Source organism: Lissotriton vulgaris, chromosome 3_1 (genome assembly GCF_964263255.1).
Source record: "Lissotriton vulgaris chromosome 3_1, aLisVul1.2, whole genome shotgun sequence".
Lineage (NCBI taxonomy): Eukaryota > Metazoa > Chordata > Amphibia > Caudata > Salamandridae > Lissotriton > Lissotriton vulgaris.
In genome coordinates this window covers 1,939,494,976-1,939,507,536 of record NC_141689.1, presented here as the reverse complement: position 1 = coordinate 1,939,507,536, position 12,561 = coordinate 1,939,494,976, and the positions used below count along the sequence as shown (strand labels likewise).

Genomic DNA, 12,561 nt, shown 5'->3' with positions numbered 1-12,561 from the left:
TCCTGATGCCTAAGTTTTTAGCCCAGCTTTTAGGCGCTGGGACTTCCCCCAGCCCGGCAGGCCACCACTCAGGAGACCAAATTGCTTCAGCCTTCCCAAACAGCAGGATTTCTGTTTTTGAGGAGTTCAGTTGTAGAAAGTTCATCCTCATCCAACTCGCAATGCTAGACATGCAGTTTAGAAATTTTAAACAAGTTGACATAATGTCCTCCTCAATGGGGACAATTAGCTGCGTGTCATCCGCATATGAGATGGTCTCAAAGCCATGGTCTCTGATGATATCTGCCAAGGGAGTGACGTATACGTTGAACAAGGTGGGACTCAGGACTGATCCTTTAGGAACTCCCCTGTCCACCACTATGGTCTGTGATGCAAAGGAGTCCAACTGAATGTTCTGGGTGCGCTCTGACAGATAACTTTGAAAACACTTGATGGCCCTACTTTGACCCCAATCCCCCTCAATCTGTCAAGCAGGATCTTATGCGAGATGGTATCGAACGCAGCTGACAGATCAAGGAGGACTAGGATCACTGGAGTTCCTCTATCCAGTGTCAGCCTTATGGTGTCTGTAACCTCCAACAGTGCCGCCTCCGTGCTATGAGATGCACGGAAGCCAGACTGGGAAGGGTCCAGAAGGTTGTGCTGTTATAGGTGGATGGATAGCTGTTAATTTACCAGTGTCTCCAGAACTTTGGAACAGCAGGGGAGGAGTGAGATCGGTCTGTAATTCTGCAACTCAGTCACATCCGCTAGCGTTTTTTTAAGAGTGGTTTAACCCGTGCGTTCTTCCACTTGTTTGGAAATGTGGCCGTGTCCAATGATACATTATACACCTTAGAGAGCGCACCTGCTAGGAGAGGACTGAGTGTTGACATGACCGACGGTGGTGCCCTTGTCTCGCTAGGAGACTGTGAGATGGTCCCGGGGACCCAGCTGCCTGATAACACTAAGAAATACATCAATGGCCATAGGGCGGAAGCTCTACGAGACAACGGGGCAAGTGTGACCACCGTCAGTTGTCGACTGGGGTCCAAAGAGCAGGTGCAGTCTATCCCGTAGTTGCAGCGGACAACTCGCAGAGCCAGTGTGAGGTGGCTCAGGTTCCCTTTGAGTGGGGGGGGTTTCAGGTACTCTTCAAGTAGCTGTGAGGCCCGCCATGGCTGTAGACTGTCTGTTGGGCAACGATTTGGAGAGCTCCCCTTGGGCGAAGGTGGAGTGAATTGCACACTTAGTGATGTTGGGTTTGCCGGAGTGGGCCTGCGTGACCACCCAGGCAATGGCAGCTAGTAAGGGTGTACAAGAGACGCTGGAGTCTGAGAGTATGGCCCAGAGACCTGCCTTGAGGAGAAGAGGGCGGGGCGCGGAAAGTCAGCCCACACCATTCCGGCAGTCCAGGAAGAAGCAGATCTTTAGGGGGATTTCCTGGTACCGACGGGGGAACAAGTGGCTGAACTGGGGGACCTATCTGAGCTGACCCATTGGCAGCAAGAAGGAGGGCCCTCCAGGCAAGAGTTTGTGCAGAGCAAAATAAATGTCCCTCTCTCGTGGGTTTGCAGCAACAGGCCACAAACCAGGCAGCAGGTGATCAGACCGGTTCACATTAGCTATATTGGGAGAACGACCTCCTGTATAGCGAGCCTAAGGTTGCGGAGCCTGGGTTGGTGGTACCCCAGTGCTTCCAAGCCTTCCTACTGGGGTTGGCTCATGATGTTCCTTTAGCTGGACATCTGCGGAAGGATAAGACCTTCGAAAGGCTCGTCACCCATTTTTACTAGCCCCAGATGCGAAAGAGTGCAGACACTCATTGTAGGACCTGCCAAACTTGCCAGGCAAGTGGGAAGAGCGGGAGGAAGCACAAAGCTCCTCTCCTGCCCTTCCCGGTAGGCAGTACCCCCTTTGAGCGGGTGGGAATCGACATTGTGGGGCCACTGGACCCCAAGACAGCCATGGGCAACAGGTTCATCCTGGTCTTGGTGGACTATGCCACCCGGTACCCAGAAGACATACCTCTCCAGACAGTGACGGCCCCCTTGGTGGGACATGCACTGATGGGGATTTTTTCCCGAGAGGTAGTGTCTGACCGAGCTACAAAGTTCTTATCGAACTATATGAAGTCGCTGTGGAAGCAGTGTGGGGTAACGTACAAGTTCACCACTCCGTACCACCCCCAAGGTAACGGGCGGGTTGAAAGGTTCAACGAGACCCTCAAGGGCATGATTATGGGACTCTAGGAACCCATGAGGCGTAAATGGGATGTCATCTTGCCATGCCTGTTTGCGCACCGAGGGGTGCAGCAGAAATCCCTAGGGTTCAGTCCCTTTGAACTGCTGTACGGGCACCCAGTATGAGGACCTTTGAGTTTGATCAAGGAAGGCTGAGAGCAATTGCCTAGGAAACCTCCCCAGAATGTGTACAGTTACATGCTGGCCTTCAGGAACCAAACTAGGCTCTTCAGATAGCTTGCTCAGGTGAATCTAGAGGCCAGCCAGGAGGAAATGAAGCAGTGGTATGAGCAGAATGCCACTCTGATTGAGCTTCAACCTGGACAAAAGGTTTGGGTCATGGCCCCTGTCGAACCCTGTGCACTCCAGGACAGGTGGACCGGACTGTTCGAGGTGGTGGAGCGCAAGAGTGAAGTCACCTACCTTGCGGGTCCTACACATCAACCGCTTGAAGCCCCACATAGAGAGGTCCGAAGTGGGCATGCTATTAACTAAGGACTATGGGATGGAAGAGGAGACCGAGCCTCTCACGGACCTCCTGTCGGCGACAGAGCAGGATGGGTCAGTGGATGGGGTCTGCCTCTCGACTACCCTGACGCCCAAGCAGCAGCAAGATTGTCGCCACTTGTTGGAGCAGATTTCTGACTTGTTCTCCCTGGTTCCCGGTGCCACCGAGTGGTGCGTCCCCGACGTGCCTACTGGCGACAGTCCTCTGGTAAAACACAAGGCTTACAGAGTGACTGACAGGGTCAGAGCTCACATCAAGGAGGAGGTCTCCGAGATGTTTACCTTAGAGGTAATTGAGTAGTCTCACAGCCCCTGGGCCAGCACAGTGGTCTTGGTCCCGAAGGCTGCCGCAGCAAGAGCCACACCCGAACTACAGTATCTGTGTGGACTACAGAGGACTCGATTCAGTCACGATGACTGATGCGCACCCCATCCCCAGAGCTGACGAGCTCGTAGATCCGCTAGGGGCTGTCTAATAACTCGGCTCGTTTGATCTAACGTCTGGGTATTGGCAGATCGCCTTGACCAATGGGGAAAAAGACAGGTCAGCGTTCTCCACATCAGATGGGAACTACCAGTTCCGGGTTATGGCCTTTGAGATGACGAACGCCCCTGCCACTTTTCAGAGGTTGGGGACTGGAAGAGTTCAGTGCCGCCTACCTGGACAACATCGCAGTGTTCAGTGCTAGTTGGGAGGAACACTTGTGGCACTTTGGGAAGTGTAGATGGCGCTGCGAAAGGCAGCCCACACGATTAAGGCAAGCAAGTGCCAGATCAGGCAAGGTTCTGTGGTGTACTTGGGGCACCAGGTGGGTGAGCGGTCAGGTGGCACCCCTGCAACCCAAGATCGCGACCATCCTGGCATGGGAACCCCCAAAGACTCAGACATAGGTGAGGGCCTTTTTTAGTACGGGGTACTACAGGAGGTTTGTCAAGGGGTACGGCAACATCGTTGCAACCTTGATGGAGCTGACTTCCCGGAAGAAGCCCAAGAGAGTGAACTGGACTGACACCTGTCAGAAGGCTTTTGATGCCCTGAAGACTGCCATGTGCACCGCACCCGTACTTCAGGCGCCGAACTTCTCGAAAGAATTAGTTGTCCAGACAGACGCTTCAGAGCATGAGGGGGGGGCTGTGCTGTGACAAGTGAATGAGGAGGGCTGAGATCAACCCGCAGCCTTCATCAGTCGGGAGTTACTTCCACAGGAACAGAGGTGGAGTGCAATAGAGCGTGAGGCATTTGCTGTGGTCTGGGCGCTGAAGAAGTTGAGACCCTACCTGTTTGGTGTTCACTTCCGGGTTCAGACAGACCACAGGCCCCTCTGATAGTTAATGCAGATGAGGGGTGAGAATCTGAATTTGTTGAGGTGGTCCATTTCCCTAAAGGGGATGGACTTCACGATGGAACACCGTCCTGGTACAGAACACGCCAATGCTGATGGTTTGTACAGATTTTTCAGCCTTAGTGAAGAGAACGCCCAAGGGGGTGGGTAGTTCTCCCCACATTAAGGATAAGGTAGACTGACCGTGGGAACCGCCCTTGTACCTCGTCCTGTACATGGAAGAGGCGACTGATATTCTGCGATCGGACAGGACCTTGCTCAGGATTTTGTAATCTGATCCAAGAATGGGTCTGTAAGAGGCTAACAGTGTGTGGGTCTCCGGCTGGCTTGGGAAGTGAAACCAATAGGGACTTGCAAAGTGAGTGTGGGAGCTCACCGGTGTTTAATGCTGCATTATACATTGCTGCCAGGCAAGGTGCCAGGAGGAAGAAAAGGTGCTGTAGTACTCTATGGGCAGGGAGTCTAGCCCCAGTGCTTTGTTTCAGGCTAGGTTGCGGATGGCCTGGTGGAGGCCAGAATGCATGGGAGGGTTATACATGCCAGAAATGTGGTGGCAAGATCTGCCAATGTGTCGGGTGGGGCCTTCTATACAGACAAGTATAAGTCATAAAAGGCCTACAGTATATCATGCTGCATGCAAACTGTAAAGCCTGCTACGTTTACCACTTCAGTGATTGGGTGGGCCCCAGACTCCTGCCAGATAAGCTAGGCCAGGAGCCTGCTGGATTTGTCTCCCTTGCGATGGACTTTTGCTGCATGGGCTGTGAAGTTATAACTTTGCAGGTTTTCTAGGAGGGCAACGTAAGCGGTTTTTGCATCTACGAGTCTGCATTCTCTGCTCAGCTCTGCCGGGTGCATTCATCGGAGGTTATGGACTTCTCCAAGATCCTATGGACCCCAGAATTTTGTTTAAATCAAGCTCCACACATTACCACCTTGAAGGTGTCCCACTCCAGCGTCCGAGAGGAGACAGTGTTTTGGGTCTCAGAAAAATGCTGTCAGATGTTGTCACTCTGCTCCGCCCAGAACACCAGGTCTTTCAAGCAATCTCACGGTAGCTGCCATGTCAGAGTGGGGGATGAAGGGGGTGTCATTTAAGATCCATGACGTGTGCGTCATGGTACGAATCTACTCATCCCAGATAATCTGTGTGGTGAAACAGAGTTACCAGCGAGGCAGAGCAGAGGAATCGGTCAAGCCACACTTTTAGAATGTGCGGGATGGAATGGAAGGAGTATAGTCTGGATTCAGGGTGCTGAGACCGCTACACTTCTGTGAGGGACCAGTGGCCTGCCCAGCTCCTGGGCATGTAGGGAGGAGCGAGGAACAGTGGGTTTGGAACTGTCCAGTAATAGAATAAGCACACAATTATAATTTCCACCCATGGCATCTTGGTTTTATGGGCAAGCTTAGTTGAAAGGGCATCCAAGAAGGGCCCCTGTTTGGTGTTAGGTGCGTAGATGCTGCCAAGGAGAAGCAGTGGGATATCCGACCGGCCCTCAAGGCGGGCAATGCGACCTTCCCAATCAATGGTCCCATTTGTTTCCTGAACGGATACTCCAGGTCGAACCCAAATCAGGGCATCCCTCTCACTCGTTGAATAGGTGGTAGCACAGAGAAGGGCCCTCCATTGCCTGCGCAGGCAGTCTAGTTCTCCCGCTGTAATAAGGGTCTCTTGCAAAAAGACAATTTGCGCTTGCTGGCGTTCGATATACAAATACACAGCAAAGCATTTTCTGGCAGTGTGTATGTTGTGGATATTCAAAGTGAGGTAGTGCACGTCAGTGATGTGCAGGTGTTCTGAGTGGAACACTCAAGGGAGCCGTTTCCCGGTCGCAGCGCCCCATCACACCGCCTTGCCTACACCCAAGGATCCATGAAAAGCCATCCCACCAGGGTGGTGCAGGGGTATGGTGAAAAGTATTCAAGGGTAACTGAGTCACCTGGGGGAACAAAGTGTCCAATACTGGGAGCCTACCACAACCGGTGGTGCGCCCAAACAAGGCATGCTCGTTTTGTCCTAATGTAGTGTGAGGATGGGGTTAGCCACCAGTGTGCAGCGGTGCAGCTTTACCGCCCTTCAAAGGTAAGATAATGGGGTAGGCCGGTGTCTTCAGGGGGTCATGACATTGCCCTCGAGGAAAGATAGGGGAGTGTACAACGTATAATATGCAAGTGTGAGAGCCCCCTGTGGATGGAATCCCCACAATGGAAGCAGGTGGTCCGAAAAAGTTGCAGATTCCAGTCTATATAACCCCCATGTCGGCAAGCCAGAAATCAGAGCACCAAGGCACCCCGCAATGATGTTGGGCGCTGATGGGTAGAGGCGCATTGTGGGGGAAGGCTCTCTTCAGCTACAATGTAGCCACATGTGCTTCTCAGTGATGGTGCTGACAGTGAAAGACTGGAGGCATAAGGGCCCCAGCCACCAGGCACCACCTCCCATCAGCACCAGTCATCACCCTGAGTTGAGCGCCTCAATTATGGCAACAATTGCGTGGAGTTGGGTGATAGAGTGAGGACCCTTCTGTGGTAATGTTGGAGCTGAAGTATAATCAATGCCGGGTCCCTGGCTCCCCTGGACGTCGCCTGGGCCCACCCTGTGGGCCAGCAAGCTAGAAATTAGTGGGCTGATCTACGGATTGGTAACCTCCGGCTGACATGCTGTTGTTGCAGGCAGGTACGGGTCCGGTGCTTTGCGCCACCGCAACCAGCCCACCAAGGCTCAGCACATCACACTCTCACCTCATTGACGCCGCTGAGGCGGTGGAGATAGATATCAAAACAAACCATCAAGGATGTATATATCAATCGCTATGCAATGCATAGAAACAAACACAAATTATCAAAGTTTCATGAAGTATTCCTTACCCCTTCTCCCAAAACTAACAATCCCTCCTAACCAGCTCCCCCCTCCCCCCACCAGCTCCTTTCTTTTGCAAAGGGAAGAGTGGGCTAACCATGCAGCTATAAATCTATTGACTCTTTCCGGTGATCTAGGCATTGTAATAAACATTACAGTGTTGGACGTGTCATAATTAACCGAGGCTCAGATAGTGACTAACAGTGGAAAAACTAGTAGAGTGCTATAACTTTGTGGAGTGGTCAGAGGGAACGCGTATCCTCTTTAACCGCATGTAAAAATGTCTCCGCCAACAAAGCCCAGTCTTGGGCTATTTGGTATTTACGTAAGTCTGCTCTCTCCTATCTACGTAAGTGGACGATTTCAGATAACAGCCAGGGAGTGGTAGCCACTCCCCGGGAATGAATTGTCGGTGATACAGGGTTATTCTGTCGTAATGTACTGTAGTACCTCGCCAGTAGAAGGCCCAAGTCTACTAATTTTGTCTAAGCCGTGTTGGAATCAGAATGATGAAAAAGGCCTAGTATAAGCATCAATAAGAAATTGGATAGACGAAGCCCTGTAGTTTCGTACAGTACTGAAACTACTCCATCCAAGTAAGCCCATAACATGTGTGGAAGGTCACCATCAGGAGAACGACAGCGGGGACAAGCTGAGAGCGGACCTGGATATATCTTAGAAAGATGCTAGGGGCGAGATAAGCCCTGGTCAGAAAATGTAATTGAATATATTTAAAGTGTAAGTTGTGAGAGACCGTGTGTGGGTAAGATAAGACTCTGCGGCATTCTGAAACATGTAGCGGACGGCCTATGTCATGTTCCTATTTTTCTTGAAGTGTAGTTCCGGCACAATCCCAACTTTGGAGGTGAGCTTGGTATATCCAGTGGATAAATGTGTGCTATCCCCTTATGTATAGAGTGCTCGTATAACCGTGTTCGTTGGGGGTTCCGTGTCTCTAACCAAAAATATTGTTCTCAGCAGTTGAGCATAAATGAGAAAGTGGCCAGAGGGGATCGTATAGTCTGCTTGGAGCATATCAAATGAGAACAGTTAGAAATTAAATCAGAGGGAGTGTTAATTTCCCTGTGCAGCCCTTTTCAGTAAATGAGAATGGGGAACAGAGTCAGTGAAGGCTGCTATCCCCAACAAGGGGATTTTTGAGGCATATAGGGATCTACATTTGTAGCACGCCCATACATGTCTAAGGCAAAATAGGGCGACAGAAAGCAGCAGGTAGCATCAGGGATGGGTAATGGTGTGTAAGAGGTCGAGTTTGGTCCCTCATTGGGGAAGCCAGGCTCTATGAGAGAATGTCTTGCTATCCAGCGAGTCGGCCATTGAAGTTGGCCCGCATGAAGATATCTATTTTACTAATGAATGGGTAAGATATCTGGAGTTTGTTGAATGGTCTGTGCACACTGTAAAAATTGAGTTCGAAGTGTCGAATCGTACAAACTTTACTTCAGTCGCATTTTGCATTGTGGTCCACTGCACCCAACAAAGGTGTAGTGCACACACATTTAGGATACTAGCTGTAGTATATGCCCCAAAAGTAGGTATAGGTGATACAATAACTTTTTTCCCTTTGAAAGTGGACACTCTTTCAAAATAGCGGTCTTCACTGCAGTGAGAATTTTCTCTGTAGGAGCAAAGCAATTTCTCTGCAGTGTAGTATCAGGTGATCTGTATGTTTTGGGGGTCACCAGCCCCTCCTTTTAAACTACAAGTGTAGTCTAAAGTGCTAGGGATAACTATAATTGCTAGGTTTGTCCTTTTACCCCACTTCTGTAAGTAATTCATCTTAACATGTCTGCTTGCAGTCCAAGTAAGATCGCTGTGTGTGTTTTTGTCCATTTTCTCTCTGAAATTGAAGGAGTGGTTAAATCATATGTGGCTTAACCCGCTCAGCAAATTGTGGCAAGTAAGCTCCAAAAACCCCACCAGGGCATGCAACTTTCTCAATGTGTTTGGACGTTGCAAAGTAGCATACTTTTGTAGGAAGTCCTATGCTAAAACTTTGCCAATCTAAGATTTGTGTACGTTTATTTTGTAGCACTGTTGGGCTAATATAGCCAATATTATGTCCATTATGTCCAAATGTTCTGTTAAGTCCTTTGTGATGTGGATGCTATTAATGTTGTTTTGTATTTTTTGCTACGGTTGTCATCAATTCAGTACTGTGAGCGTTTTTAACACATGTATGCATGTATGTGCATTTATATTTCTATAATCTAAAACTATTCTATATGAATTGCCTGGTTTAAAAACTGAAAAAGGGAAAGGGGGAAGAAAACGCATTATGTAATTTATGGACTTTATTGAAATCAACACCCTGGTCTAGGACATAATATGCAGATTGAGGAAACTAACAAACTATATAATGATAGATACAGCAATTAATAAACAAAATATTAACAAGAATTGTAACAGTTACTTCAGAATTGTATTTCATGGAATGGTGGAACCAGGTGTTCCATCATTACCTACACAGACACTAACCCGTCTCTTCTAGCCCTTAGAAAAATAATATTCCCTTGACATAAACGCTGCCTATTTATACTCCAGTTGGCATACCAAAGGCTTGTCCTTCCAAACGGATGCCAGCACCAACCTTCTCTGCAGCTTCCTGCTTCGTTGTTGAAGTTTCCCCAGAGTAAACAGTGAGCTCACATTAGCAAGATCAGAGCTAAATTATCAAGGAGCAGCACAATCATTGGGCACAGGCACAAATATGGTGACAATCACATAGAGATGCTGCAACATGCACCTCCAGACAACAAATGGCATCAGATTTCACGCGAAGCATACAGACCAGGTCAGCCTTGGAGTGGAACAGCCATAACCATCACACGCCTTTTGGCTTCTGTGAAAGGTTCAGATTTCAGTGAGGTTTGTTATTAACCTCTTAGCAGCTATGGAACGTCCAGCTCCAGTGCTGAACGTTCCATTGCGCAGGTGAGGTTCGAACGTCCAACGGCCGACGGCAGCACTCCTGAGGTAGTGGTGCCGTTGGCCGTTGGAATAGGCGCAGCACCTAAGATGTTAAAATTGCAAATCTTCATGTTCAGACGACGCACCTCTTCCAACTTGGTTACTTTGTTAGACACTTACATGTCAGTTGCCCCCCAGAGAGCTCAATGACCGGGATCCGTCCAAGCATAAAATGTATACATAGAACTACTATGGAATAAGTGCTTTAACTGCACTACCCGTAATATAAAAATGTAATTGCAGCTCAGCTGTTAAACCATATTACTTTGCTGCTCAGAGTTTAATATTTCAGCATCCTAAAAGTGCCAGTGAAATCAAGATACATAAGTGTCTTTATAAACCTGATCCAGGCAGCTACAGACTAAAATAGTGTATGTTATGTTTTGGAGGACTGGTAGATCATCAGATGTGTAGGCTATGGGTTGTGTGTCTTTCTGTGGCTTACAAACTCTGCATGGATTAGCAATATTTAAATTGAGTTATTGGGTATGCATTATCCCAAATGTATTGCATACACTTTGCAGTGGTATATATCTTGCTCACTTGACATTCGAGTATTGTAGAAAATATGAGGTTATGTAAGACCTGATACTGTAGAAAATGTGTTTAAAATGGAAGCCCTAATTAAACTGAATTTCATGTGAGACGTCAGAACAATATCTTGTTTGGACCTGATGTTTTTTCAATTTTCTTTTGCAGATGGAAAGTGGTGGATCCTTGATGACGGCCTGTTGAACATCACTAGTGTGACCTTTGAAGATCGTGGTAAATACACATGTGTGGCTTCCAATGCCCATGGAAGTGTAAATAACACGGTCACCCTGAGGGTCATCTTTACCACTGGGGACATGGGCATCTACTATATGATTGTCTGTCTCGTAGCTTTCACCATTGTTATGATCTTGAACATCACACGGCTGTGCATGATGAGCAGCCACTTGAAGAAAACTGAGAAAGCCATTAATGATTTTTTCCGTACAGAAGGAGCAGAGAAGCTGCAAAAGGCATTTGAAATTGCTAAGCGTATTCCAATCATCACATCCGCAAAGACTCTCGAGCTTGCCAAAGTAACCCAGTTCAAGACAATGGAATTTGCCAGGTACATCGAGGAGCTGGCTAGGAGCGTGCCGCTCCCACCTCTTATCATGAACTGCAGAACTATAATGGAGGACATTCTAGAGGTGGTTGGACTGGAAGATCAGGGGCAGAACTCAGTGGGGCCCGGCCCCGAGGGGCAACGTGGTTGTGATGGGGTGCTGTCTATTCAAAATGTGTTAAAGCGCAGGGATTCTCCCACCACTGACTCTGATGCCTCATCGCTCCATGATGCACCCCCGCAGCAGATTGCAATAAGGGTGTCGGTTCATCCATTAGTTGCACAAGATTCTCTTGACACCCAATCACAGCACAGTGCACAGTCTGAGAACAAGGAGGAAGCGATTGCACAAGCACCAGCACTTTCTTCAAAGCTAACCACAGTTGTGTCCGTTGAGGACTCCACTGCATGCGTTATTTATGAAAGCCATGTATAGTATCCAAAAAATCTATGCATATCATTAATGTCAGGTAGAGCTTCTTATGAAAGTCAGAAGAACATTCCACTTAGCCTTATCAAGAGACTCTATCATATGTAAAGCATGCTGGAGATATATGTCAATGTTCATTTGACAACATAATTGTGTCTTTTAATTTCTAGCCCTCAGAATTGTTTGTTAGAATTATTTACCTCTCGTATGCTTAGATGCGATTGATCTCCAGGCCAACAGTCTTTGTCTGGAACGTACATAAGCTTAACATCCAGAAACAGTTAAATCTCATTTCACAGCTATGCAGTAGCAGTGTTTTATAGCACGCTATAGGCAACAAGCCATAAGGCACAGCCCCATAGGCAGCAAGCGGTAAGATTATCCCTAGTGATTACAAGGCACTGGTAGGAGCCTTTTAACTCATCACGTAAAGCCATATTGTCACTTCTAGGGTGTTTGTGGTAACATGACATGTTCTTTTTAGTCTGTTGCCACCTTATTTAAATTTTCTTGAACCTACACTTCACAGTGGGAGAGCAAAAATAAACACTGGGATTATTAATTCTTAATGGTATGTTGTCTAGCTCTTGCTCATTCCCTTCCTCATTTTACATGTCTATTTTTGCTTTTCTGAAATCGCCATCAGGTTAAGCTAATGCACAAGAGGCACCACTGTGATAAGCACTGTGATAAGCAGGTCTGTTTGCCAAGAAAAGTTTTATTATTTGCACTGGAAACAATCATACAGCTTCTTGAGAAACAGATGCGAAGACATTAACTTCCTATTCTACTATGTGTGTATATAGCACGAAATTATGTGCTGCAGTGCCCGAAGACCTAAAAGAAATAACTTGTAAAAGAAAGGCAGGACTGTAAAATAATCTTGGAGGGCACTTACCCCGGTGATACGCTGACCTTTCTCCTTCCAGACAGTCACCATCTTTAGTGAGATGGAAATTCCACATTTGACATGTAAAAGTCTGGGTGAGGGGGATGAACAACATGAAAGAATGCTGAAAGTAGTGTGTTTGCCAAGCATCTGTATATGCAATGCCTGTTAGACCTGCCCTCATTTCAAAAAATCCCTTTATAGCAACTGTTTATAGAAC

The 12,561-nt window shown here is 48.0% G+C and overlaps 1 protein-coding gene across 2 annotated transcripts in view; it reads left to right on the top strand.

The window, feature by feature from the left end:
- The window catches only part of MFAP3L (microfibril associated protein 3 like), a 217,928-nt gene extending 205,907 nt beyond the window's left edge, over nucleotides 1-12,021 (top strand). For both annotated transcript variants that reach the window (XM_086962427.1, XM_086962428.1), the window contains exon 3: nucleotides 10,626-12,021. In XM_086962427.1, coding sequence (XP_086818553.1) covers nucleotides 10,626-11,458 — 833 coding nt within the window. In that variant the 3' untranslated portion in view covers nucleotides 11,459-12,021. The remainder of the gene's footprint in view (nucleotides 1-10,625) is intronic.
- Nucleotides 12,022-12,561: the final 540 nt, after the last annotated feature.